Source organism: Pezoporus wallicus, unplaced genomic scaffold (assembly GCF_028554395.1).
Source record: "Pezoporus wallicus isolate ANWC-B61680 ecotype Strahan unplaced genomic scaffold, APGP_CSIRO_Pwel_v1 contig_6274, whole genome shotgun sequence".
In the NCBI taxonomy this organism is placed as follows: domain Eukaryota; kingdom Metazoa; phylum Chordata; class Aves; order Psittaciformes; family Psittacidae; genus Pezoporus; species Pezoporus wallicus.
The window spans coordinates 650,928-678,639 of record NW_026635738.1 but is presented as its reverse complement, the minus strand read 5'-3'; the positions used below and the strand labels follow the sequence as shown (position 1 = coordinate 678,639).

General features: G+C 57.0%; 1 protein-coding gene across 1 annotated transcript; it reads left to right on the top strand.

The window, feature by feature from the left end:
• Positions 1-1,253: 1,253 nt before the first annotated feature.
• Positions 1,254-27,698, top strand: CACNG3 (calcium voltage-gated channel auxiliary subunit gamma 3). Its single transcript, XM_057398057.1, has 4 exons — positions 1,254-1,559; positions 23,473-23,556; positions 25,430-25,570; positions 26,655-27,698. Exons 1-4 carry the CDS (start codon positions 1,349-1,351, stop codon positions 27,164-27,166), a joined length of 948 nt encoding a protein of 315 aa, XP_057254040.1. The 5' UTR covers positions 1,254-1,348; the 3' UTR covers positions 27,167-27,698.
• The last annotated feature ends 14 nt before the right edge of the window (positions 27,699-27,712 follow it).

Sequence of the window (27,712 nt, the reverse complement as noted above, 5' to 3'; positions counted from 1 at the left end):
TGCCTGATGAGTGCATGCAGTGATTTAAGGTTGAGGAGGCTACTTAATTGTCATGCTGCTTAATTTCTCAGTACCCGAGTTTTTTGTAACCTCCATAATTTTCTGTTTGTATTTTGGGAGTAAATAACTAGGATTTACATGCGAGTGCATACAAATGAGCACTGTGCAAGTGCACGCTATCAGGTAAATCACAGCTTGCCTGTCTCACCCGTAGCCCTTAAAAGACTATTAATTTAAGAGGTGAGTATATTATAGGGCTTATTTGAAAGGTCGCATGAGTCATAAGACGCAGAAATGTTTGAGATAGAGGAGGAGGCAGCAGAGAGGCGCGGGAGAGAGTGAAGGGTTTAACTGGTGGTGGGTTTAACTGCTGAGGGGGTTAACCGGTGGCAAACGATGCCGGGCTGTGATGTGCCCTCCCCGGTGCATCGGCTGGTCCTGCTCTGACCCGGCGCTGGGGCGGGGAGGCCCCTCGGGCTGACCTCCCCCTGTCTGCGGTGCACGGGGCTGTGGCGCTGCTGTCAGCCGGGGCTCAGCGCCCGGCACCGGGGCAGCAGCTCCAGTGCCGGTGGGGGGTGCTGGGAGCCGAGATGCCCCGTGCTGGGGGAGCAGGGGCGGGTACCGACCGGCACGCCGGGGGTGGGGATTCCAGTCCCCTGGGCAATGCCGGTCTCAGCCCCCCCCCCCCGCTGTAGGGTTTCTGCCCGGCCCCGGTCCCAGCATCGCGGCTGGGGTCTCCCGCCCGGTGCCGGTCCTGGTCCCATCACCCCGGTGGTGGGGGTCCCTGTCCCGGTCCCTGTCCCAGTCCCGGGGCAGTGACGGTCCCATCACCCCGCTGTGGGGGTCCCGGTCCCATCACCCCGCTGTGGGCTCCCCCCCGCGCGGTGCCGCTGCGGGTCCCCGCCCCCGGCTCCTTCCCGCCCGGTCCCGCTCCCGGCACGCGGGGCTGCGCTCCCGGTGCCCGCTCCCGGCGCCGGCTCCCCCCGCCCCTCCCGGCCCGGCCCCATCCGCGGGCGGTGCCGGTTTCCCGTCGGCGCGGCCCCCCCCCCGCGGCCCGCCCTGCGCTGCCCCCGCCGCCCCCCGCCGCTGCCTTGTCCGGGCGGCGCGGGGGGAGGCGCCGGGAGAGGCGCCGCGCTCCCGCCGCGGGCGCACGGCGGAGCCGCTCCGCGCCCCGCGCCGCCGCTGGGCCATGCCCGGGAGCCCGGGGGCTCGGCGGCCCCGCGCTGCGCCTCCGCGGGGGCCCGGCGCGCCGCGGGCCGCGGGGGCATGAGGCGCCGAGCGCGGAGAGCGGCGGCGGGCGGCGGCGCCGGCCCTTCCCCTGCGAGCCGCCGCCGTAGGATGAAGCAGCATGAGGATGTGTGACAGAGGCGTCCAGATGCTCATCACCACGGTGGGAGCCTTCGCAGCCTTCAGCCTGATGACCATCGCCGTGGGCACCGACTACTGGCTCTACTCGCGCGGCGTGTGCAGGACTAAGTCCACGAGCGACAACGACACGAGCCGCAAGAACGAGGAGGTGATGACCCACTCGGGGCTCTGGAGGACGTGCTGCCTGGAAGGTACCGAAACACCCCCAAAACCCATCCCCGGCCCTGCCCACAAGTACTTCGGGGGGGTCCCGGGACCCCCAGCCCCAAAGCCGGACCCTGGAGGGTGGAACACGGGGGTGCTCGGCCGTGGCACCGCCGCGGGGTCCCTCCGTGCCCGGGGACCGGAGCTGTCCGTGGGGACCGGCGCTGTGCATCCTCCCTGGGAGGCGGGCGCCTCAGCCTGGGGATCGCGGGTCCCTCCGGGCCCCTGGCGCTGTTTAAACGCGAAGCGCTCGGGGGGCAGAGCCCCTCAGCTCTCCCCCCCCCCCCCCCCCCCCCCCCCCCCCCCCCCCCCCGGGGCTCTGCAGGGGCCACGTCCCCGTTGCGGGGGACCCGCCGCACCCCGGATCTTCACAGCTGAGCCCCAAACCACAGCCAGCCCTTCCCCTCCCAACAGCAGAGCGGGGCCGGGTGCGCTGATGCTGCTGCTGTTGCCCCACTGCAACGTGTCCCTAGGGGACTGCACCCCACAGCCAGGCACCCACCTCCCCGCTTCACCCCATTGCTTCACTCCAGGCCACGCTTTGGGGGCAATTTTGCCCCAGAGCTGCTGGTTGAGATGATGTGAGCAACAACAGGCTGTGCTTGAGCATGAGCTTGGCTCACTGGCAGGTCCTGGTGGTACCTGCGCAGCAAAGCCAGGCTGGTGGGATCGCACTGGGCCATAACTTTTACAATCAGCAGCAGCAGTTGGTGTCCTGTGCACTGGGGGGACCGTCCCTGCTGTCCTGCGGGCCCCGGAGCGATGTCTCCAACAGTGGGGGCAGCGAGCCGCGGCACGGAGCTGCTTCCTCCACATTGGAAAGTTCTCGGTGAGTCACAGCCAGGGATGCAGAAATACCCGGTCTGGTCCTGGTGCTCGGTCCTAAACCCCATGAAGTCAGTCAGAGCTTTCCTACTGATTCAAGGAGGGTTTGGATCATGCTCTAATTCCAAAATAAATAATTTGAGAGAATCTGTCAGCCCTCTCGGGCTGAGGGAGCCAAGGAGACAGCAGCCAGGGCTGTGAGAGATGGGATCGCTGGAAGCAATGAGTGATTTCCAAAATCCTTGGGGTTGCTAGCTGCATTTCTTTTTCATAGCGAATGCTTTATGTTTCCCTCCTGTGATAAATCACTGCTCGGGAAGGAGCCGGGGAGGCCCTGCACTTCTGGGCACAGCACGCTCAGAAAGGGCTCAGCGGTGCCATGGCACAGCTCAGCACTGAATCACAGCCCATCACCCTGAGCATGTGCTGGCCATGGGGCTCATCATTCCCAGTCCCTGGACTCGCACTGTGCAAGCAGGGTGGCTCTGCCCGGTGCTGCGTCAGTGCTGCTTGGCCATACCCATGGCACAGTTGAGGCCTGACTCTGGGCACAGGATCTGTCATTCCCTGTGTGTGGAGGAGCGTGCAGGTGGGTGATGGAGCTGGGGGTGAGCAACAGGGCTGTGGGTGGGTGACAGGGCTGTGGAGGAGCGATGGGTGATGGAGCTGCGGGAGCATGCAGCACCAGGGAGACTCGGTCCCATCAGTGCTCGGGGTGAGCACAAGGAGCTGCTGTGGGGCTGCAGGGACGTGGCGAGGATGCTCATCACCCTCCGGAATTTTGCTGGGGAAAGGCACTGGTGTTGGTGTCTCACAGGCTGTTAACTGATGCTGTGCTGGGAAGGGAAGACTTCCACATCCAAGCTGTGCAGAGCTCATGTGTGCTCTGTGCTGGTGCTGCTGGGCGACTGAGGTCCCCCAAGCTGAGGGTCAGTGCTCTCTGCACAGGGGACTGCTCTCTGTGCTGAGCCACTGCACCCTTTCCCACGCAGCAGGTCCTGCCTGCTTCCTGCTCTCAGGCCCTGCCGTGTCTCTGCTTTCCGTGCACTCTCTGCATCTGGCTTGAAAGACGGGCACAGGTAGCACTTGATCACCCTGTGCCAGGACTGAGCACGGTCAGTGGGAAGGGCGGGTTCTCCTGCGGTGCAGAGGATGCTCTGAGCAGCGAGCTGTGCTCTCTGCCCCTCGGGATGCACCTCGGCCTTCAACTTCCCGCTGCTAACAGGGGTTTAATGTGTGTGGGGATGGAGGCACTAAGAGCGAGCCCCAGCCGCTGGCCTGGCGGGGTGCATGGATGGGTACTGAGGTGACGGACGCGGGGCTGCTGCACGCTCCGTCGCAGCTGCTCGTTCAGCCCGTGTCAGTCACACACACTGAGCCAATGGCACAGAGCACGCGAGCACCGGAGCACAGAGCGGATAAATCCTGAATGAAGCCACCACAGAGCGATGGAGAGAGCGGCACCGGAGAGCACGGATCAGGGGGGATGTGGGACCTGGGGCCTTGCGGGTGCTCCTGGGCTGCTGTGCTGGGAGAGCCCCTGCTCCAAACTGCAGCGTTTCAGTTCTGATTATCACCTGTACGGTGTGTGAACACTCAGTGTATGTCACCTGGTGCTTCTGCTCGAACATGGCCAGTGTTTGCTGGTGTGTCTGTCCCCTGTGGCTGTTTATTGTCAGTCCTCGTCCCCTGCGACTTCCTTGTTAATAGGAAAGGTAGGGAAGCGCATGGCACTTCAGGGAAAAAGCTCGTGTTGGGAAATAGCTGCTTTGGTTTGTGTTGTTTCTAGGAAAGGAAAACAACTTCTGCTTTCATCGACTTTAATTAAATTCAGCATGGTTAAAGGCAGGGAGCCTCCTTGTCCTCCCTGTTGCATGGTACCCACTGGGACTGGCTCTGTGGCATCATGCGGATCTGAACCAGGCAGAGGTAGCAGGAGAATTTGCACAGGGCTGCTTGAAATCCCATGTTTTAAGGGATATTTCCATCCCTGGCAGTGTTCAAGGCCAGGTTGGATGGGGCTTGGAGCAATATGCTCTAGTGGAAGGTGTCCCTGCCCGTGGAAGAGGGTTGGAACTGGATGAGCTTTAAGGTCCTTTCCAGCCCAAACCATTCCGTGTTTTGGTCATTCTATGAAATAATGCATGGTGTTTAAGTCTCACATAGCCATAAAAGCTGGTTTTCCTTCTTTCTTCATGCTGTTGGTCTGGTTGTACCCCAGCCCCCTTGCCTACAGCATTTCACAGGAAGCTCCCACACATGGGGTCCACCATGACCTGCAGCCCCTTCTGTGCTGCCCAGTGCCAGGGTATCATCTCCTACCCCCGGACTGCAGCTTGCTCTCCTAGTCTTGGACTTGGCTGCATAAAAGGGCCATCACTGAATGAGTCCGTGGTACCAACCCACCTCCATCACTCCCCAGTATTGCAGTCAGTCTTTTCTGTGCTGTTTGTCTCTTTTACCAGCAATTATTCCATGTTTTCTTTAATACCCTTGATAAAGACATTGTCATAGTTCAGCACTACCTTGGTAGCAGGCGATTTGTGTAGAAATATCCCATCGGATGACAAGGTACAATCCCTGTGATCTGCCTCCCAGTCCCTTTAATACAGCACTGTTGATTCTGCGTAATACCAGTCTTTTTCCTATTTCAGGAGAGCTAAATCAAATACCCTGTGGAACTCTAAACATATTATGTTACTGATTTCCTTTATTAACTGGATTTGTAACTGTATCAGGAAAAATGTGAGGCGTTTGATGAGTCTGTTTTCCACATGGATGTTTGACATTTATCTCCTCATTGGGGTCCTCCTACTGCTCACCCATGGGCGATGTTGCCCCTACCGCTGCCCAGAGCCACTGCTCGTGGCATTAAACCAGCTCATCCTGTCCTCTAGAAATCCAACAGCGTGCCAAGGTTTATTAAACTCCATTTTAGGCCTTCAGACACCTTCTCAGCCTATTCTCTGAACGGTCTTGGGAGAAAGTTCTCCAGCCTGACCAGCTTCGCGTTTGCACTTCATGTCGCTGTTCAGCATCCTCGCCAGCTCCTGCAGGAATACAGGAGCCTGTTTGTCTCCAAGTACAGAACAGGAGTAGCTGATGAATAAATAATTGTGTGTCACTTCTGCTTCATGACTGACAGTTGCACTGTCATGATCTGGTGGTGGTTTACATTGGCAGTGAAGCTGGGACTACAGCTCCCTGGAGAATTCCTCCTCACTTTGCTTAAACCTTTGGGTGGCAGGTTCATTTCAGCTGATCCCAGTAGCTTCACCTATCAGCTGTGTACATGTCCTGACTGCTACTTCCAACGCCAAAAGCCCTGGTTGTAACTTTCTGATTATGTTTTCAGTTCCCTTTCAGCAGGCCTGAAGGATGCTCAGGGTACCCCTTGCTCCCGGGTACCACTCCTGCTTCTCCCTTTCCATTTCCCCCCAGCTGGTTTTGTCCATGGCTGCTTTTGGCTCTGCTGAGCTGGTTCGCAGCAAAGGCGTTAAACTGGGCTGGAAGCAGCTGCCCCTGGACCGCCACCAGCTCTTCCCCCGCTTCCAGCTCCTCTCAGTCCTTCCAAGCAGAGCATTTCCCCAAGGTGACAGCAATATTGTTTCTGTTAGAAAGTTATTATCTTTAATTTTTAAACGCGCCAAGCAAATGTCCCTGAGATTGCAATCATCCATGATCGAGCACTTTTGCTCACCACTCATTATAGGTGGGTATTTAAGGAGCTGCTCATCCTGTTCCTCTGTCTGCTTGGCGTCTGTAATAGATTCTCATCAACAGCCCGACGTGCAGTCCAACACTGCTGCACAGCGCTCGTGGTCCAGGCGCTGTGGCGGGGTCTCTGCGGTGCTGTGCCAGGCTCTCCGTACGCAGCCATCCTGCTCTCCCTGGCTGGCAGCACAGCTCTGTCCCGGGGATGCTCGCCAGCTCCGTCATGGCTCAAGGGGATGATGCCATGCCGAGATGGGTGGCATGGACAGGGGCTGCTGGCATGGGCTGGAGGTGGTGGAGTGGGAGACAGATGGGTATATGACAGCATGGAAGGTTTGGGCAGATGAATGGGGAGGGCTTATTTGCTCTTCATGTTGTAAGAGCTAAGAGGCATTGTGTTAACTCATATGATGGGAAGCAGACAATGGAGGCATGTGAGATAGAATAGGATCATAGAATGGTTTGGGTTGGAAGGGACCTTAAAGCTCATCCAATCCCAACGGCAGGGACCCCTTCCACTGGAGCAGCTTGCTCCAAGCCCCTGTGTCCAACCTGGCCTTGAACACTGCCAGGGATGGGGCAGCCACAGCTTCTCTGGGCACCCTGTGCCAGCGCCTCAGCACCCTCACAGGGAAGAGCTTCTGCCTGAGAGCTCATCTCAGTCTCCCCTCACCTTGGTGGAGGATGTACTGAATAAGCTTTAATTCCTGTCCTGTAACGCAGCTGGCAATGAGGCTAGCTGGACCCTCGCTCTGCTCCAGACCCACATTCCTGTGGCATGTGGCCAGACATTAAGAGCCACAACAACCCTTCTGGACAGAGAGGGGTCCCGGGCCGCTGCCAGCCGGCACCGTGCCTTTGGAACGTGTTGCTGTTGGGAACGTGTCCGGGGAGGAGCTGTGTGCTCAAAGCTCTGCTTTGAGAAGCCATCACTTCACACAGGGGGTGCAGAACTCACCCTCCCGGGATGCTGCAGTGCTAGTGTGGACACAATTCCCATCTCCTGGGGTGGGGTGGAGAGCTGGTTCCCACACTGCCTGCGAGCAGCACGTGATGAGTAAAATGTGTGCTGTGAACAGCTCAGAAACAGGCATTTTATTGCTGCATAGGCGTGGTGCAGAGCCTGTCATCTCAAGAGCTGTTAGTGGTTAATAGAGGTGGAAGTCTGCATCTGAATGAGGCTCGAGTGGGTTTTTTTCCCATGCAAGGTCACTACCTCCATTACGGCTGTGGATAATTAGCGTTGGCTAACGAACCCTGGTGCTGGGGCTGGCACTGGGACCGCAGCCGTGTGCTGGGGGAGGATGCCCATGGATCGATCCCGGATCCTCCAGTCCCCGGGGAGGTGCCAGCGGATGACGTTTGCTGAGAGAAGCCAGGGAGCGGGGACTGATGCTTGGCTCCGCTGCTGAGTTACGTGGCCCTTGGTAAATCACTTCCCTTCCCTCTGCATGAGTTTTGCCTTTTGTCGTGTGAGGCCATGCGGGTTCTGGTACAGCTCCAGGCAGGCACACAGCGCTGTTACCACTGGTCATAGGGTAAAGCCCCTGTCCTGCCCACCAGCACATCCCGTTGGACCTCGCTGGGCTCCTTGGCGCAGCGGTCCAGGTAACAGCCCTGGTGTGGAGCCCTGTGATGCTTTCAGCAGCCCATGCTGTCTCGGATGAGATGGGGTGAGGCAGCCGCAGCATTAAACTTGCTCTCCGTGGCTACTTTGCACGTGGATTTCACCATGGGGTATTTTTAATGGACACAACGAGCACTTCATAAACGGACATTAACCTCCTTTTCCATAATTGCTCTGAAAAGGTTGTAAATGTGCTAACCCTTAAGGACAGGGGGCTCTCAGCTGCTGCCCGAGGGGCCGCACGTGGCAGAGGGTTAATCCCTGGCTCCCTTTGCCAGCGTCTGGCTGACTCACGGCCCTGCACTGCCGGGATGCAGATGCAACCTATCCATGGTCATTAATGCACATCAGTGCTGTAGGTGCTGGGGGTGAGTTAGTCAAAGACATTGAGGGGAAAGGTGCCCACTCCAAGTCACCCCGAAGCACCCGCAGAGAGACAGGGAATGAACAAGGCTGTGCATTTAGAGTGGGTTTTCTCCATGTGCCTGTGATGCTGGAGGAACCAGGGAGGGCTCCCGCTGCCCTGCTCCCCTGCAGCTCTGCTACAGCATCTGAAACTCGCTTCCAAATGGCACTTGGAAGCAGGCTCCTTGAGGCGGGTGTTTGCATTCTGGGTTAGTGCTCGGTGTGGAGAGGGTGGCTTCACCTCCCTTCCGAAAGGTCCATGGCTTTGCTCATCTCACCTTGCAGAAATCATTTGCACACTGGCTGAATGCATTTGACAGGCTTGAAAATACCAGGATTTTTCACAGTCATCGAGGGCAGAGGCAGGAGGAACGCTTGTGGCTGCTGGGTGGGTGATGCTGCATGAGGATTTCCTCACATACTGCCTGCTCCTTATCTCCTGACACCACAATCCATGGGCAAACCCAGTGCTGTTGGGCTGCAGAGGATGGCTCCGCCATTCCCATGTCAGGCTCTTTGGAGATGTGTTGTTCTGTTATACAAACAGATCCATAAGGAAATGCCAGGGCAGGCGGAGGACAGCAGAAAGACAGCGTGGGAGAAGCCATCCCCTCACTGCCACCCCCTCGCTGCCATCCCATCCTCCTCGCTGGGCACTTTGTGCACTCGCTTTATGCCAAGTGGTTTGCATGGAAGGAGGAGGATCAGGCTGGGACAGGAGCTGGGAGAGGAGCCCCAGGGTGGGCATAGGGAGTAGGGGGATGTGTGATACACACACACACACACACACACACACACACACACACACGCCTTTCTGGGTGCTGGGAGCCTGTGGAGTGTTAACATTGGCAATAATACACTTGGGACTTGGGCAGTGACAAGCAATGACAAAAGTCATTGTTTGAGGATGACATTTGTGTTTGTGCTTCTCGAATGCTCACATTTCCAACGTCACTGGTGGTTTGGTAATTGTCCTCTAATTATGCCTTTACTCTCTGGAGTCACAAGGGGAGGGAAAAGCCCCAGAGAGGCTACCAACAAGCAGCTACCCTTTTAATGTGTTCCTGATTTTAGCTTATTGAAATCAGCATTGGCTTATGCTGCGGCACCTTCATTGAGGTGCCCATGTCCTGCACAACTGCTCCAGGTCCCAGGGGTAACACTTTCCTCCTCCCGGAGAGGCTGGGCAGAGAGAGCAGAAGCTCTTCAGGACGGGCTGGCTGGTGCTTGGCTGGATATTAAAGACCGACTTCCAGTTCTTTTTCCAGCTGTCAGAGTGCTTTGATGCATCAGCATCATCGGTTGCATCACACCGTGTCATTGCGTGAGCGATCGCAAGGCGCTGTGACAGTCACCGGCTGCCTTCCCCCGGGGCTGACGCCAAGCCCGGGGCTGCTTTAGTGCCTGGGAAAGGTCACTGTCACTTTGGGAGACAGCCCAAGGCCTCACATTGGCTTTTCCTGCCATTTGGAAGCCTCTCGCAGCCCTGAGGCTCCTTCCCTCTGTGCCTGGAGAGTCTCTTGTTCCTCTGCATGCTTTAGCTGAGGGTGACAGTGTTTCCTCTACATCAGCCTTCGGCCTTTCCTCCAATGTGGAATGCTGGAGAAGGATAGGAGTGATTCGGCCTTTTGTAGGGACTGGGAGAGCTGCAGCCTGAGGTGTGAGACCTCTGAGCCAGGGTGAGAAGAGGGAACCAGGCTATCTGCTTGTCACCGAGCAGTCAAAGCGTGCTCCAGCAAGAGCACAGGATGGCAGTGAGGCCGGGGGAAGCTGCGTGTGCATCTTAAATAGCTTTAAATCATCAGAATGGATTAAAATAATATCTACTCTGCATATTGCCCCAACCCTATTTCCAGTGCTGTTGTGGGAAGCACGGGAGCTGCTGGTACCCAGTCCCAGGCAGCATCAGCAGCTTGGTCCTTTGGGACAGAAGCATCCCCACAGCCAAATGCCGTTCCCCATTGAAGTGTTCTGTGCGGCTTTACTGCCAGTCCCAGCTCGCTGGCGGCTGAAGTGACGGACGTGGCATCTCCTCCACCCTGAGCTGTGCTCCTGCAGCACGGGAGCATCTCGGAAGCAGCCCATGTCTTAAGCAGAGTCTTTCCAGGCTACGCAGCTTCAGTCCCTCGGTTAGAAGTGAAGTGCGTTGTCAGTGTGGGCACATCTCCCCTCGGAGGATGAGGAGAAGTCCCCCAGGAAGCAGCACCGGAACACCCCATCGGCTCTCAGGAGCTCTGCTCCTCCGGCCCTGGGTTTCGTGGTGCTGAGCCCCGGCGGCAGCGCGGCGCTGGCAGCGCTTTGGGCCGCTGCACCGTCACCTCCCGCGCAGAGCCTATTTCCAGGGCTGTGAATTCCCGGCTCCGCGCGGCTCCAGCTGAGCACCCAAAACGAGCAGACGCTTGTGATCTGCAGCCCCCACCGCCCATCTGCACCCCGGGGACAGCGTCACCGGCCCCAGCAGGAGCCCCTGGAGCCGCTGAGATGCTCCGGTGCTGCCGGAACCGAGCGGGAGCCTGCGGAGGGGGAATTGCTCCTTCTTGGCAGCAGGAGAGGTGGATGAGGCCGGGGCTGCACACTGAGCACTGACGGTGGACAATGAATAGACAGGGGGCAGAGTGTCCCAAGGGAGCTGCGGAGGTGGGAGTGGGACGGGAAGTGATATGGTAGCAAATGCCCAGCAAATACAGTAACCCAGCATACATAGGCTGGTCCCAGGCTGCCCCATCCCCACAGCACAGCCCTCGGGGCGCTTTTCATCATCTCCTTCAGCCAAAAGGAGATGCTGGAGCATCCTCCAGGTGTGTGCCATGAGCATTAACGAAGGTGGAGCTGCTGAGCTGCAGCTGGGCCAGAGCCATTAAAGGGCTGGGAGGATGTGCAGTGAGGGCTGAGCAGTGCTGAGGGTGAAATGGTGGGCTCTGAGCAGGACTCTGAGCTGGAAATGTGTGGGCAAACCCGCAGGGGAAGCCCCAGGTAGGTGCTGGGAGAGCAGGGGCGGTGCAGAGGAAGCCACTGTGGTTTCTGTGTGCTTGGGGACTCAAATGCCTCTGGCAGGCACAAACCCCCAGCTCGCTGTGCTCTGTTGTCCTCAAAGCTGATGCCAAAGCATCACCAGGCTTCAACAGCAGCAGGATGGGCTCTTCCGTGTGGTTTAATGTGGCACAGGAAGATGATGGAAAGCCTTGGCATCTGCTGTCCATCCATTTCATGGTCCTTTAATGCTTCTGGAATTAATGCATCAAAGTGTTCTGTGCTTTCAGTCAGATTTGGGAGCTGGGTAAAGGTGAGGCTGGGTTATGGCCAAGGTAATGGCATGAGAGGCTCAGGAGCAGTTTGCACAGGTCTGATCCATCTGAAAGTGGAGCAGGTTTGTAGCTGGGAGTGTGGTCCTGTTCTCTGCCTAAGGGTGGCTGGAGCTGAGCTTGCAGTGCCAGGGCTGTGGCACAGGCAGTGGAAAGGAGAGCATTAGATAGAGTGCCATGTGCTGCTGTGGGCAGGACAGTGTTTAAGAGCCCAAGGAAGCTTTGGTCTCTTGGTGCTGTGAAATCCCAAGGCAATGGGTGATGGACAGGATGCACTCTCATCCTGTACCTGCCCTTGCAGCTGCCCCCAGGCAGGGAGTGCACTGCCTGCACAGTGCTTCCAATGGCAAAGCCCTCCCAAAGGCATTGGGGCAGAGCAAGGGCTACAGCATGGAAATTGCTGTGGGGACCATGAGCTGCTGTGAGGGCTGGAGCAGCTCTGCTCTGGAGCCAGGCTGAGAGAGCTGGGCTGGGTCAGCCTGGAGAAGGGAAGGCTCCTGAAGGGGAGACCTGAGAGCAGCTCCAGTGCCTGAAGGGGCTGCAGGAAACCTGGAGAGGGGCTTGAGACAAGGGCCTGTAGGGCCAGGCCAAGGGGAATGGCTTTAACCTGCCAGAGGGGAGACTGAGATGAGCTCTTAGGCAGAAGCTCTTTCCTGTGAGGGTGCTGAGGCGCTGGCACAGGGTGTCCAGAGAAGCTGTGGCTGCCCCATCCCTGGCAGTGTTCAAGGCCAGGTTGGACACAGGGGCTTGGAGCAAGCTGCTCTAGTGGAAGGTGTCCCTGCCTGTGGCAGGGGTTGGAGCTGGAGGAGCTTTAAGGTCCCTTCTAGCCCAAACCGGTCTGGGATTCTGTGATAACTTCTGGAAAGCTTACCCGGGCATAGGTAGGCATCTTTTATTTATCAGGCAAGGTTTGCACTGCTCACTCCCTCACCAGCCCAGTCCTCTCCTAATGCTCAGTCTATAGCACAGTCCCTTCTTGTTCTCCCAAAAAAGAAAAGAGTGAAACTACGGTGCTACTCTCGAATATCGCTTTTCCCCATCTGGGGCATTGGAAGCAGCTTCCTGGGGCTCTCTTCCCCTCCCGCAGATGGTGAGGAGGCGGCTCTGCCTCCCGGCAGCAACGAGCTAAATCCGTCCGTGCTGGATGTGCTCCGGTCCTTGGGATAGCGCCTGGGGCTGCGCCGGACCCCGACCCCCGGGATGAGCCCGGTGCTGGAGATGGGAAGCCGGTGGCTGCAGGCTGCCAGCATCCTCCTCCCGCAGCAGCAAACACGCAGCCCGATGCCCACTGAATTCCCTGAAATAAACTGGCTTTGATGGATCGAGTCCCTTTCAGCGCATCAACTGAAAACTTCAAATATTTATATCGTTAGGGAGAAGTGACAGAAATACACATATATAAAAAGGCAGGTGCTTGAGTGGCAGTCACGTATCTGAAGTTCAAATACCTCCAAATCAGGGCTATGAGAGAGGAAGGACAAAATGAACACCTCTCTTTTTCAAGGAGCCTCCTCCCAGGCTGAACGTGCTTCCAAGACTGACTCTGCAGCTCTAAAACCTATTGCTGAGCTGTAACCGGGAAGCGCTCGCCCCGCTCGTGGCCTGTCAGAAGCACTGGGCTGGGAGGTGCTGTGCTCCGCTCCGCCGTGACTCACCGCAGCCACGGCAAATGGGTTTATTTGTAAAGAGCCTCCTTTCAGGAGTGACCTTTTTAATGCCTCGTGCGGTGCTCGGAGGTGCAGAATTGCCTTTTGGCAACGGGCTCGTCTGCTGGAGCTCTGGCAGCGCTTCCCGAGCCCCTGCACGTGTTTTTAGCCCTGCTATTCCGTGCCGTGGGGCTCCTTTGGGAAAGGAATTGCTTTCCGCAGCCCTCGGTGCAATCCGGGCTGCTGGGCTGGGGCTGTGTGGAGGGGCTTGCTGGCCAGCCAGGCACCTCATGGCACCCCTGGAGCCTCTTGGAACCCTCCCTGCTTCTATAAACACCTTCCTGGGAATATGGACAGTGGTACTGGTCACACATTGGAGCATCTGCTTCACCTTGAAATAGGGAATACAACTTTGAAGCTGTTATTGCAGGCTGCTGTGCATCAAAGCACCAGGTTAGCTCCTTTGGCCGACAAGCTTATCATCCCCTGCTTGCTGTTGAGCTGCCCAAGCCCCGGCTCTGTGCTCACCATCACCAACATGCCCTCATCAGCACTCCCTTTGGTGGTTAGACCGAAGCAAATTTGGTGGCCACAACCTATCAGCACCGTCCATGGCCTATCCCCTTGTTCTGAGTCCCACCTTGTGCCATCAGGTACCAGCCCGAGCTCTGGGGTCAGAGCATGCTGGGGCTGGGGACAGCAGCAGCCCCACCACTGCTGCCCTGCCACAGGCCATCACCATCCTCATCCTCCTCAGCAACGTCCTGGCGAGGTTTGAGGTTTTGGGCGTCGCTGTTAGCAGCTCCGTTGGCTCCTCTGGTGCATCTCTTTAAGCTCTGGGCTGTGAATGTGCTGACTATGAAATGCCACGGTTGTAATAACAGTTATTTAACATTGCTCAGTCCCGTGACTAACGGTGTGCCATTTGCGCTGGGTAACGGGCGGCTGCGTTGCTCCTGCGGTTGTTCATCCTCATGCAGCGCAGAAAGACGTTTTGGTGGGTTTCTGCTGTTTGTTTGTGTCCTCTCTCAGTGCTCCACAATTCCTAGCTGCTGATTTATATTCAGAGTTATGAATATCTCCTTTCTTCCTTCTGCTGGCCATGTTTGTATTTTTATAGCTGTTTACATATTAGCCAGGCAGTCTTTCAACAGATGCAAACTCCTGTTGCGGCTGTGAGTTTGGGGGTGAAACACTTAAATCATTCTCTATTCACAGTCATGCCTTTATGCTTAAAGCCTTTCTCCGAACTGATTTGCCTTATAATTGTTTTCTGCTCTGTGAGTCGACTTCTCAAAGCATCCAGAATATATGTTGGTGCCTGGGACTTGCCTCTGTTTGCCCATAAGAAGCGTAATCAAGTCATGATTGCTTGGACTTGAGCAGCAACTAGTTCTTAATTCTGTGATCCATTCCCCTTCAGCTGTCAACACGGAGTCTAAAATAGCACTCCCCTGTGCTGGGTGCTTCAGAGCGATGAAATTGTCATTTATAGGGTTTTAGCGATTCCGAGGATGCTTTAATACTGGCAAAGTGAAACCTTCGGCTTCCTGGCGTAATGCAGCTTTTGCTCCTACTTATGATAAATAAGTGGTTACGCAGCCCCGGGGATGATCTGGCCCTGGCATGGCTCTGGAGCAGCACCAGAGCACCCTATACCCGTGTGTTATCATTGTCTGAATTAGCAGCTCTTGTTTAACCAGAGAATCCCAGGTTATTACGATCTTCATCCTGGGTTTTCCCTTCTGGGTGGTTTTGTCACCAGTTTTCAGTGTTCTGCCCATTTCTCAATGTGAGTCAAACGCACTCCAATAAATGAGTCCGGGTCCTTCTGTGAATTGTGCCAGCTCGGATGTGCAGGCACTGGAAGGCTGCCTTGGGCTTGCTTGGTGAGGTTTGTCTTCACCATCTTCACGTTGTGCTGGAGGAGGGCTCGGGTCTTCCCTGCTTCCTCCATCCTCTTTCTGCTGGTTTAATGCTGACTGCTGCTGTGAGGCTGTGACTGCTGGAGCGGTGACCTCTGGCTCCAGAGGTGGGTTTGGGATCAGCGCAGCTGCGTGTGAGGCTCACTGACACAACCCTTGTGCTGGAGAGGCTGCGGGGGCTGCAGGCGGATCCTGTCAACAGGAAACTTCAGTTATCCCACAGGCTGCAGAAGCAGCGCCCGGAGATGTGGTGAAGAAATGGGAGCTGCAGACACTGTGAATGATGCTTTTTGGAGGAGCTGGTCCATGCTCTGGCAAGGGACACAACTTGAGTCCTGCATCCCACGTCCGTGCTGTTATTTAGCGATCGGAGTGGGCTGATGAGGAACGATGGCTGCAAATGTGATGGAGCCAGGCTGGGGAGACACCGGCAGTGAAGAAGACCAACAAACCCATTACAGTGAAAGAGCAGAGGAGGGAAAAGCCATCATTTGATGTATGGAAGTTGGGTCCACAAGGAGAAGCAGAAAAGGGCCTGAATTTTGACAAATTAAATGAGGAGCTGTTACAACAGAGGCAGAAATGATCATGGAGGGCAAATTGCTGAGGGCATCAAAAGCAATAAAAGAGTCTTTACTCTCAAACAGTCCCTGGCTGCTGTAGGATGGGTGTCTGGCAGGCAGCCATGGCTCAGGGAGCATCAGCTCTCCTTCCCAAACAGGCACAGAGCACCATGCTATGGGACAGACCCCCTTCCCTATGTCCTGTCAGCAGTAAGATTTGTGACCCAGGAGTCTCCTGGGGCTGAGCTGGCTGCCCCTGCTGCTGAAGCCAGAGAGGAGGCTGGAAGGAGCTCATCACCCAACCCAAGTGGGTCTAAAATGTTCATTAAAGGAAGGAGAGGGGGGTCCTGCCCATCTGTGTCCATACCTCAGGCACGGGGATGCTCCTGCCCCATCTCTTCCCATCAGCATCTCCAGGCAGGCGAACAAGCTAATGATAAAGCTCATTATTTTTTTAATTGCTAGAATTGTATTAATTTAAAGGGATAAACTCAATCAGGGAAGCTCATTAATTTCTACCACATGGCTTATTTACGCTGATTCTGGCTGCTCCGGCGCTCATTTCACTGTCATAGGGATGTCAATTACCTTCTGAAATCAAAATCAGTGTTTATTCACTGCTAAGATAAAACATGGGATGGTTTCCTTTGGCACGCTGATGAGAGTGCTCCTCCCCAGCCCGATCTCAGGCTCTTGGTGTTGGCAGTGTGCTGGCCACCCTGGGCACTGTGTTTGCCGCAGCCCATGTGCCCTCCTTCCCGGGAAAGCCCAGCATCTTCCTGGCAGCATTTCCCTGCCATGAACTCCAGAGATGTGGAAGGATGGAGGGAGGGAGGAAACCCAGGGGGAGACCCCAGGAGGCAGCTCCAGTGCATTACCTGATTACTTTTGTAATGAGAAAACCAAAGCTAAACCCTTTGAGCAGAACGCTGGAAATTACCCATCATCTCCAAACTTTTTTCCTTCCTCCTCTATTATTCAGAATTGTTTTGCTCCTCTGAAGTGCCTTGTGTAGGTTGCACCAACCCCACAGGTTCCAGAATGGGAGATGATGAGTCACTGTCAAAAATGGAGATCTTTTTTCCCTTCTTTTTCCCCCTTTCAGCAGTGCTGAAGAGTCAAGTCTGTGACACACGCCGAGCACCAGCATCTCCCTGCCGAAAACTGGCAGGAGCTCCCGGTCCACCCCGGTGCGAGCGCCTGCGCTGTGCCCCTGCCGTGTGGGGATGCCCGGTGTGGAGCTGCGTGCTGCTCCCCCCCACTGCTGAGCTACCGGGGTGCACGGGGGGGCAGCTCTTGCACTGCTCTGTGTGTGTGTGTTCACGCTGGCCTCGGACTGGCGCCACGGAGCCCACCTCTGCCACCTCCTCGCTGTTGTGCTCCTTCCATTTACTTGGGTTTTTTCCACTGGTTTCTTTTTTCCCTGCAAGAGGGAAGAAGTCCTTCAGGAAAGGCAGATCTGTGTAGGAGACTGCTCAGACACAAGCCACCACCGCAGGGAGGGGGAGAGGGTGTGAAGTGGAGATGGAGCCACATTGCGCCAGGACCCCGGTGGGAAGCTGGTGTGGGGCTGCTGGAGCGATGGGGATGTGCTGGGGGAGAACCTAGCAGGGGGATTCATCCCGCTGGCAGGATCCCAGCATCCATCCCAACAGGAGAGAGCTATTAGCTATGGAGGGTAACACAGAGCAGGGAGTCTCTTCTAAGGAGTGCACAGGTTTTGCCTTAATTGAGCTGCTCTCCAGTGAAGTTTGAAGCAGACAGATGCATGTGCTGACAGCTTGTGGTCTGAAGAGCCACGAAACTGATTTGATGGAGAGGACGGGTTGCTTGCCTGGCTCCCAAAGGTTTTCCTGGCTTTGAGAGGAGAGCAGAGCCCTTCTCAAGGCTTCCACACCGGGCAGCATCCTTGGCTTGAGCAGCTCTTCCAGCTGGGTTGCTCTGGGATGAGCCGAGCCCTGCTCAGTGGCATCTGGTCTCCGTGTGATGGATGGGTCTAACGTGGACCTGAAACCCCACAGCTTCATAATTGCACACCAGGGACTTTATGCAAAGAGCCTCAGGATCCCTTGCAGAGCATGAAGCTGGGGAAGGAATAAAGATGAATTTCTTTCCATCTCTCCAAGCATCTGGGAGGTGGGTGGGAGGTAAAAAAAGATGAGCCCTGAAGTTTTAATTCCTTGGAGATATTTAGGTATCTTGCTCTTGTTACTCAAGGGAGTGCAGAGCCTGAGGAGCGTCTCTTGAGGATGTGCCGCAGGCTCGTCCCCAGCGCTTGCCAGCAAAGCCTGGACCTCTGGGTCTCCAAACACTATTAATTTTGAGAGGACTTGCACTATCGTGGCCCCACCACTGCCTCCAAACAGATTTGCCATGACAGGGTCTCCTTAGGAAGGCCATTACTGTAAACCACAACTTGGGATATAAATCACTTGAATTTACTGGGCAGTGTGGACTGCAGAGGGCTGAAACGTGACCTTGCCCCAGGACTTCTCCTGGCTGAGCCAACCAACGTGAGGAATTGGGTTCTTGCTTTGGAAGGATTTAGCTCCTCTTCCCCAGCCCGAGCCTGTTTGCTCACTGAGCAGTAACAAGCAGAACATTCCCTGGAAAACTGTTCCGCTGGAGGAGGAGTAATGAGATTTTAAAGCCGTAACTGGGGCTCTTTAGTCTTCTGGCTCTCGGGTTAGGATTCATGTCCTTAGCCATATTTTCACCATCATGAGGCGTGCGCTTCCCTCAACCCCCTCCCTGGGGAAAAGGGCTTTGAGAAGAGAAAGACCTGAGATCAGATCAGTTAATTGCCTTTGCATCCTGCACTAAATACAGCGCAGAGAGTTTGGATGTGAACATATGAATGAGCCAAAGCAGCAGCGACAAATCTGTGCGGAAGGCAGCCCTTGTCCGGGAGCAGGAACCAGCGTTAGTCACGTTATTTAATGCACAGCGCGGGGATGCTCTGATCCAGCGGGATGAGAGGGATCGAAGAATCCTGCAGAGCAGGGGATGAAAGCAGCCCTGCGGGAGGGGAAGGAAGGCAAGGCAAGGCATGCCTTAACACATCCTGCATTCTCTGCTTTTGTGATATGAGTTCATCTCATCCAAATTCAATCTGATGTTAGCTAAAGGCTGCAGTGAGCCCGGAGCCATCAGGCAGGGACACCCTGCAGGCACTGTGCAGCTGATGATCCCATTGCCACGCAGGTGCTTACAGGCAGGAAATGCCCTGGAAGATTTGCCAAGTGAAGAGGGCTTCCCTGCAGAGCCTGGGTTAAAGTGGCTTCATTCAATCGAGAGCTCGAGCTGATGCTCACTGAGGTTGGTGCAGGGCATGGATGGATGCTGCTCTGGCTTATAGCCACTGCAAAGGACAAGGTTGGTTGAGCCATGGGGAAGGTGCTGGAGCTGCACCTGCAGCTGTGGGATGCTCAGGAGCTGCTCAGCTCAGGTTTTAATCCAGCCTGGGCAGCACAGTGGGTGTTTGAAGGGCATTCTTGTCCCGGCTGGCATCAGTGCCCCTGCTCCTGGGGCTGGCAGTGGTGTTGGCTATGGGAGAGCACCAGGACAGCAGCTTATTGACTGCTTTGTGTGCTAGATGTGCCCCATGTGTTCTGGATGAGGGACGGTCAGGTCTGGCTTCTTAGGATGGAAACAGTGAAGGGAGAAGCTGTCCTGTGCTGGGGTGGGCGAGGGGAGGCAGCACCGATGGCACAAGGCTCCCATCACACTCCTGCTTCCCAGCTCTGGAGCGGCTGTGAGCAGAGCTGCTCAGGCAGGGAGCGCAGGGGAAAGCCAAGCTGGCTCATCAGGACTGACACTGATAGAGAGGGAAGATTACCCACATCCACCAGGGGCAGCTGATGGGGGGTGAAGAGCCGCAGCCTCTGCCTCCACTGGTGCTCTCTGGGCCCGCAGATGAATAGAACCCGAAGTGCTGTGACTGATGCAGGCAGCCATGGCCATTGCTCTGAGCAGGCTGGGATGTGCCAGAGCTCTCCCTTCCTGCTGTGCAGGGACAGGAGCCTGAGCACTGGCAAAGGGGATGGAGTCTGTACAGCATGAGCTGCTCTGGGTGCTGTGCCCAGGCCAGGAGCTCATGGCTCAGTGATGGCAAAGGGGCATGGAGCCACCCAGGCATCGGCAGAGGCTGAGCCAAGAGCATCTTGTGCCGGAGCTCACAGCCACAGCCTTGGTTCTGGCGGGGGAGCAGGAGATCCAGCACTGAGTCCTTGCTAAGAGAGCATGGGCAGAGGAAGGAGGCTCCGGAGGTGAGGGCTGGGGCAAACCCCACCTCCTGCATGCCTGTGATGTTTGTTTTACAGCTGCTTCACCGGGGCCCAGCTGTGAGGCCAGCGTAGGAAAGGCAGCGCTGCATCCGCTGCTGCTGGTGTCTGGAGGCTGAGGTTGTGCCTTGGGGGTGCAAGTGGCAGGGCCCCATCCTCAGGGAGCATTTTGGGGGTCAGGGGATGCTTTCTGTGGTTTAAGCCTTGTTGTGGTATTTGTTTGGAGGCTGGGAAGTTGTGTGTCAGGTGACTCAGCGGTTGCCATGGCGACGAGCATCAGTTAATGAACAGAGGGAGTAAAGGATCCAAAACAAATGTCAGAGCGTGAAATAGATGCTGCGGAGCCGGGAGGGCAGTGGGGCTGCCCCCAAAGCCTGTCCCCTCTCTGCATGGGGCTGCCCTGCACGGGCTTGGGGTCCCTTTGCCTTTGGGGACCAAGCGGGGCAGCAGCAGCACTGAGAAAGGCACTTGATTTCATCTAGTTCATAAGGCCGGGTTGGACACAGGGGCTTGGAGCAGCTGCTCTAGTGGAAGGTGTCCCTGCCCGTGGCAGGGGTTGGAGCTGGAGGAGCTTTAAGGTCTCTTCCAACCCAAACCATTCCATGATTTTGATATTTATTTTCTCCTATCCCATTTCTGTTGCAAAGAAGGTGTTTGCCTGGGACCAGCAGTGCTGAAGGAAGGGGAGAGGTTGCAGATGCTGATGAGACAGTGTGGATGCAGTATGGCCCTGTGCGGTCCTGGCTGCAGTAGGGAGGGAGAGATGAGCAGTGTGCCCGCACTGACGGAGCCAGGGGCGTTTGCATTGGAACAGGACATCCCTTGCTCTCACAGGGATCTCCTGCTCCAAGGGTCACCCTTTCCCTCACATCAGGTTTATCTTGGATGCTGTGTATGACAGAAGCAAGGATGTGGGGCTCTTTGGCCTGCTGCTGCTCGGGGCAGGAGGGATGTGGGTCAGTCCCCACAGCCCAGAGCTGGGTTTCAGCACAGGGAGCTCTGAGAGCTTCCGAGCTCCGGCCCAAGATCAGTATCCTCACTTGCACGCTGTGCTGATGGGCTCACAGAGGCTGTAGACTCTGTTCCCACATGGCACCAAGGGAGAGCATCCTCTCACTGATCAGATAAGGGATGATGGTCCCACGCCCCAGGAGGCTGCTGCAGAGGGACACAGTGCCGTGTCCTGCACGCTGACAGCAGCTCTGCAGGCACTCCAAGTGGGAGAGGGTGGATCTGTCCCACCGCAGCAGTTGTGCCTGGGGATGCTGGGGTGTGTTGGGGTGCTGTGGGTCAGCACAGCCCCACTCTGTGCCCGGTGGCTGGAGAGCAAAGGGACAGATGTGGGATGTGGCTGTGGGGGGTGTGGGGCAGAGCCCTGCTGGCAGGTACCAGGGAGAGGAGGATGATGACGAGGAGGAGGATGGGCTGTGCTGTGCAGCTGCCGTCCTCACCGTGCCCGCTGCCTCCCCAGCCCCATTCGTGGTGCTGGTTTCCAGCCTCCCCTTCGCCCGCAGTTCCCAAAGCAACGGGAGCAGGCAGCTCTCCCTCGATGCCGTGTCTCCCTCTTGGATGACAGCTTCCCACCTCCAGAGCTTCATCTCCAGGCTGTAATTGATGCCTGTCACGATGCTCAGCTCCCCCGAGCCCGGAGCCGGGGTGCAGAACAGCAGCGTGCTGCCATGTGGGACACCGAGCCGGCTGGCTCCTGCCTGGTCCCATAGGAGAAGGGACAGACCCAGCATGACCTGACCATGTGCTCAGGTGAGGGGCTGCCCTTCCTCTGTTTAGACACTGCAGGGCTTCCTTCACGTCACCCTGCCCCTTTGCACTGCAGAGAAGCCCCGCTCTGTGCCTCAGTTTCCCCATTTATAGCACTGAGGACAGCATCGCGCCTGCTCTTGCATTACCTTTTGCAGCTTGCTCTGGAGAAGGCAGATCCATGAATCCCGCAGACACCCTGGACCCTGAGGAGCTGTGTTCCCATCCCTCACCGTGGCACGAGCCAAGCTCTGAGCCATCCCCAGCAGACACTGAGCGCAGTACATGGGGCCTTGGCAGGCTGCGGTGAGGAGCAGGCTCGCAGCACCCGCAGGAGGTGATGGCTGCATCCATCACAACAGAGCCATGAGTGCAACTGGGCAGAGCCAGGACTTCCTTCATCACTTTTTAATGCCTTTAATTTCTCCCTGCCTGTCCAGCATGGACCAGGCTGCTGGGCCTGTGGGATGCATGAGCAGAAGAGGCAAGAGCCCATTCACAGCCAGTCCCATGAGCCCATCTGAAGGCCAGGGCTCTCCCCTGCCCCGGACACAGCCATCTGCCCCATTCACACCCCAAATCCACATTTTGCAGCGTGGAGCTGAGTCCACAGGACATCACTCACCGGAGCCTGCCTCGTCCTTGGCTTTTCCTTGGCTTTTTCCTCGGCTTTTTCCTCCAGTGGCACAGTTGCATGGCTCTGGCCCAGGAGAGAGCTGAGCCCAAAAGTACAGTGAGCAGAAAGCCAAAGCAAACAGGAGGGGGCTTAAAGATGGAATGTGTTTGGTTTGCTTCAGGGAGGGGGAAACAAAAAAACACATGGAAAAAGAGCCTTTTTCTCCCCCAAATGCTCAGTGGGAGGCCAGCAGATGCCAGAGCATCTGCCTCCATCCCCAGGCCTTACAGTCAGTGCTGCCGGTGCCCACCGCAGTGGGGATGCTCTCGCCCCCAATCTGGAGCTGTGCCGTGGGGACCCGTGAGCAGGAGAAAGGAGGTGGCTCATCCATGGCCATGCATGGGGCTGCTGTGGGGGACGTGTGGCTGATGTAGGGTACGGACTGCTCATCAGGGTGACCTTCTGCCAGCTCTGGCTGTGCCCAGCAGCGGTGTTCCGGGCAGGAAGCAGCACTGGGAAGCGGCAGGAAGGGTGAGCAGGATGGGAACTCTTTGTAAGTCATTTAAATGACTCATCTGTGCCTCCAAAATAATCTCATCTCGGAAGTTGAGCTGCGGCCCAGATGTTCCTTGAGCAAACGTGCTGAGGCTCCTCGTCCGTGCCCTGCCCTTGTGGGTCAGCAGGAAATCCAAGCTGCTCCTTTGTGCTGCCAAGGAGCCAGGCTGGGAGGATGACGCTGGTCACTCAGTGCCGCAGTGCTGGGGCAGGGGATGTACTGGGTCAGCCACCCTGAGCCTGGTGCTGTTGGTCTCCTAGCAGGATGTATGTGATTGTATGATCCTGACATCCCAAAGGAGCCCTCAGTGCAGCTGAATAAGGTGTTGGTCAGACCCGAAGGGTGGGAGGGTTATTCACATCTCATTGATTTGCTGTCAGAGCTGAGGGGGTTTGCCTGGGTGCCGGTAAGTGCCTGCCCTGCTTCACCTCCTCTTCACCACGCTGATGGAGCATGGAGGGGCTCTGCTGGGGGATGCAGGGGGACCAGGGCAGTTTGGGCCTCTCCTCTCAGCTCATCAGGAGTGTTGAGATAGGGCTCATGGTGGGGTATCAACGTGCAGCCCCACGGGGGGGCACTGGGGGTGCAGGAGCATCCGGGCACCAGTGTTCGTGGTTGCGCATCCAGCAGCTCCTGCCAGCACAGAGGGGTCTGAGGGTTTCCTGCTTGTGTCTCCGCAGGCACCTTCCGAGGCGTCTGCAAGAAGATCGACCACTTCCCCGAGGATGCTGATTACGAGCAAGACACGGCCGAGTACCTGCTCCGTGAGTCTGCTTCCCGAGGGCACGATGGGGCTGCGCAACGGGACCGCGTGCGCTCCATAGGGACCCCCACACGGAGCTTAACCCCGCAGGTCCCCCCGCTGCTGCAGGATGCTGACGGGCCGCAGCCCCCCGGGCTCCCCACACGGCTGCGGTGACCCTCTGGGTTACCCGAGCGTGGCCACGTCACGCTGCAGTGGCAGTGCTAATGGCTCATTTGTCTGGTGCTGCCAGCAGCAGCAGCAGCGGCACAGCTGGAGCTTGTTGGGGCATGAGGGGTGCCGGGGAGCAAGGCAGGTCCTTGGTGCAGCACCACAGGGTGCGTGTTCCTGGTCCTGAGCTGGGTTTGCTGGTGCTCACTGGGAGAGCACAGGGAGCATCTGATGTGTGCTCTGTCAGCAGGAGCCAAGCTGGGAGATGGAGCGGGAACAGAGCTGGATGATCCAATGGGAAGAGCAGGGTCCTCCTGTCCTGGCGGCCTGCAGGACCCGCAGGGGTTTACATGGGGGAGCTGGTGCTGGGGTGAGGCTGACCCTGCAGGGAAGAGGCACCGTCCCTGAGCACTTTGCTGCACCGAGGTGTAGGTTGACAGAGGCTGGGCAGAGATGATGCACGCCCCAACAGGCAAAGCAGCACGGATGTGCGCTGCCTGGCATGCTGGCAATACACACACGTGTGAGCATGGCAAAAGGCTCATCTGAACCCCCAAATTACCAAACAGGAGCACAGGGCAGCCTCGCATCGCTGGGTGCTCGGAGCTGCTGGAGCCAGGAGGGATCCTGACGTGCAGGGACCCCCGATCCCATCACCCTGTGCTCAGCGCAGGGCCCAGCAGCAGCCCCTGCCTTACCCAGCTGCTGCCCATCCCGATGCTGCTCTGAATTCCCATTCCCCAGAGCCGCAGGGCTCCGTCAGCCCTGCTCACCCGTCTGAGGGGGGAATGAACTCAATGGAGCTGGTTTGCAATTTTGGTAGATGAGCGTTGAAGTTCTCCCACCCCCTCCCACATTTAACATAAAAAGCCTATTTTAAAGCCCCAGAATGGCATTTTAATGGGGCTTCTCTGTATTTCTGTGCTTTTAATAAAGGCCCTGAGAGGGGGATGAGAGCCCAGACTAAGGCACAGTGTATTTTCAGTGCAGCAGGTAGAGTTTTGCTGCATTTGTTACCCTTTACTGTTATTTGGGAAGCTGAACTTCTGAGAGACCATGTAGAGAAGCCCGTTCTGTATGGGGCTCAGTCAGTGACTCCCAGGCGTGCAGAGCCAGGTACTGCTGGAGTTAATCCCATGGGGATGGAGCCCGGCACCGGAGCCATCGCATTGCATGTGGTGGGTTCTGGGTCCTGGGCTTTTTGTCCATGTTGATGATGTTTGTCCCTGCACCAGAAAATGACTTTTTGATGACTTTTTAGGTGTGTTAGTTTGTAAATTCTTGACTTTCAAAGCAGCTGAGATGGTTCGGGGAGCCAAGAAACAGGGTCCTGACCGTTGTGGCTGGTGGTGCTGGTCCTTGCCAGGCTGGTGACGCCTGGGGGTTCTGCAGTCCCAGACTCGAGGCAATGCCACCCATGTCACCACCCATGGGTGCTGTGTTTGGCAATGGGAAGGTAAATTGCTCGTGCTGAGTGTGTGACACCACCAGAAGAGAGAGCTCCTTCAGTTTCCTATGAGGACAAAGAAAGAAATTGAGTGTTTAAGATGGTTTTGTGATGGGAGGCCTGAATCACTTGCGTTTGCAGGGCTGCTGCTGGGCTCCAGAGCAGCCTGGGGACAAGCAGAGGATTCATAGCAGGGACTGGGTCTGCCCACCCCCTGTGGCAGTAAGCAAGTGGGGCACTGTGGTGATGCTTTCCCTTCCCTCTCGCTGTCCCGCAGGCGCGGTGCGAGCCTCCAGCATCTTCCCCATCCTCAGCGTGGGTCTGCTGTTCTTCGGGGGCCTCTGCGTGGCGGCCAGCGAGTTCTACAAGAGCAAACACAACGTCATCCTCAGCGCCGGCATCTTCTTCGTCTCTGCAGGTAGGAGCTGCCTGGCGGGGCCGGGAGCTGGCAGCTCTTCCAGCGTGCTGGAAGCACGGGAGGGCCTGGGGGAGCAGGGATGGGCCGTGGGTCCTCCCAGGGCTTTGTGAGCATTCCTGTCCCATGGGTAAACCCTCACTGCAGGAAAACCCAGCAGAGGTTTCTGGTGCATGGTCACGAAGTTGCACAGAGCTTTAAGCATCCACTGGGTTCTCCCCAGTGGTCCCCATGTGGGTGCTGCAGCCCAGGAGGGGCTCCCATAGCGTAGCCCAGCCCTGGGCAGGTTTTGGGGGCTCTACCCTCCATCACCCCAAGCAACAGTTGTAGGACCAGGGAAGGGCAGGCGCTGTGCTGGCAGCAGGCACAGAGGATGCTGCAGTCCTGCAAGGAAAACCGCTGCCCTGGGAGGCCGTTCCTTACGGATTACTCATTCCTCAGTGTGCGCTTCCACTGATTATCTCATGACAATGTCTTTGTCTCAAGGAACTGCTCTATTTTGTGTATTTCCTCTCCCCACAAAGAGACAAATTGCTCTCCCTCTTTCGGCTGGCAGGAGCTGCTGATGCAGATGAGAAAACAACAGAAAGAACATAATCGATTCATTAAGTAAATCCAGGAATCCATCATCTGCTCCCCAGCCCCGGTGCTGCTGGCAGTGCAAAAACTGCCCCGATCCCAAATAAAGCCCTTGGGCTCCACCAGAAATGAGAAGAGATGGAGCCTTTCCTTCTTCCCTGCATTCCCAGGGCCACGCCAAGTTGAGTTCACGCTATAGGGATCCCCTCCTTGCCCCATCGGTTGGCTCTGCTCAGGCCACAGCCCCAGCTGTTGAAACGTCCCTTTCCTAAACAAAACAGTGCTTGTTTTTCCTTCAATATGTGTGAATATACATGAATATATATGCGGCTGTATCTCTACATGGGGATGGCAGCAGAGATCAGTGTGGTCCTAGTGTGCTGGCAGAGGGGTTGGTGCCCCATGGGGATGAGGCCATCATCCCCAGCACCCTTCCTGCTCCACTGGGGTCCTCTATCCCTCTCCTGCCACCCAAACAAGCTCCTTTCCCTCTCTTCCTCCCCTGAAGGTCTCAGCAACATCATCGGGATTATCGTCTACATCTCGGCCAACGCGGGGGACCCGGGGCAGAGCGACTCCAAGAAGAGCTACTCCTACGGCTGGTCCTTCTACTTCGGAGCCCTGTCCTTCATCATCGCCGAGATGGTGGGGGTGATCGCCGTGCACATGTACATCGAGAAGCACCGCCAGATCCGCGCCAAGTCCCACTCGGAGCTGCTGAAGAAGTCGGCCTTCACCCGCCTCCCACCCTACAGGTACCGCTTCCGCCGGCGGTCCAGCTCCCGCTCCACCGAGCCGCGGTCCCGGGACATGTCGCCCGTCAGCAAGGGCTTCAGCACCATCCCCTCCACCGACATCTCCATGTTCACCCTCTCCAGGGATCCCTCCAAGGTCACCATGGGGACGCTGCTCAACTCGGAGCGGGACCATGGGTTTTTACAGGTCCATAACTCCATCCCCAAAGAGTTCAAGGAGTCTCTGCACAACAACCCGGCCAACAGACGAACCACGCCGGTGTGAGGCGGGCAGGGGCGTCCCGCCAGGCTGCATGGCATCCTCCTCGTGGCGGTGTAACCCCTGAAACCCCGGTTTTAAGGACAAACCCAGGTGGCTCCCCATGTCCCCACCGCGGGGCTGGTTTGTCACTGCTCAAACACCACCGGCCAGGCCGGGCCACTGCACCCACAGTGGGACCGGGACCCCCTCCCCGGCGGGGGGGGCCATGGTGCCCCTGCAGACTGAGCGGGGCTCCCAACGCCACCCGGGACCGTGGCTTCCCGAGGTGTCCATCGTTAATGTTGCCCATAGCCGCAGTGTTACCTTAGCTGTATGTCCCATGGAAATGCTGGCGATAGCCCTGTCTGTGAGATTCCTTAAATCCGGTAGTGACACTTGAGCGAAACCGCCTGGAAGTCCGGAGTTTGAAGCACTGAGTCGGTGCCGTAGCGAGTGCTCGTGTTGCGAACCCCTTTCCCCTGTCGTGCTGGATGGAGTGCTCGGGCTGGGTTTCCCTCTGGCGTTTCGTGCATGCATTAAATAGCTTGGAATTCAATTTTGTCATGTCGG

What these genes read in the sequence shown, in the direction of transcription:
- CACNG3 (XM_057398057.1), top strand. Translation starts at nt 1,349, where the DNA reads ATGAGGATGTGTGACAGAGGCGTCCAGATGCTCATCACCACGGTGGGA. An exon ending in GAGGACGTGCTGCCTGGAAG is followed by an intron (nt 1,560 to 23,472) that starts GTACCGAAACAC and finishes GTGTCTCCGCAG; the next exon opens with GCACCTTCCGAGGCGTCTGC. An exon ending in CACGGCCGAGTACCTGCTCC is followed by an intron (nt 23,557 to 25,429) that starts GTGAGTCTGCTT and finishes GCTGTCCCGCAG; the next exon opens with GCGCGGTGCGAGCCTCCAGC.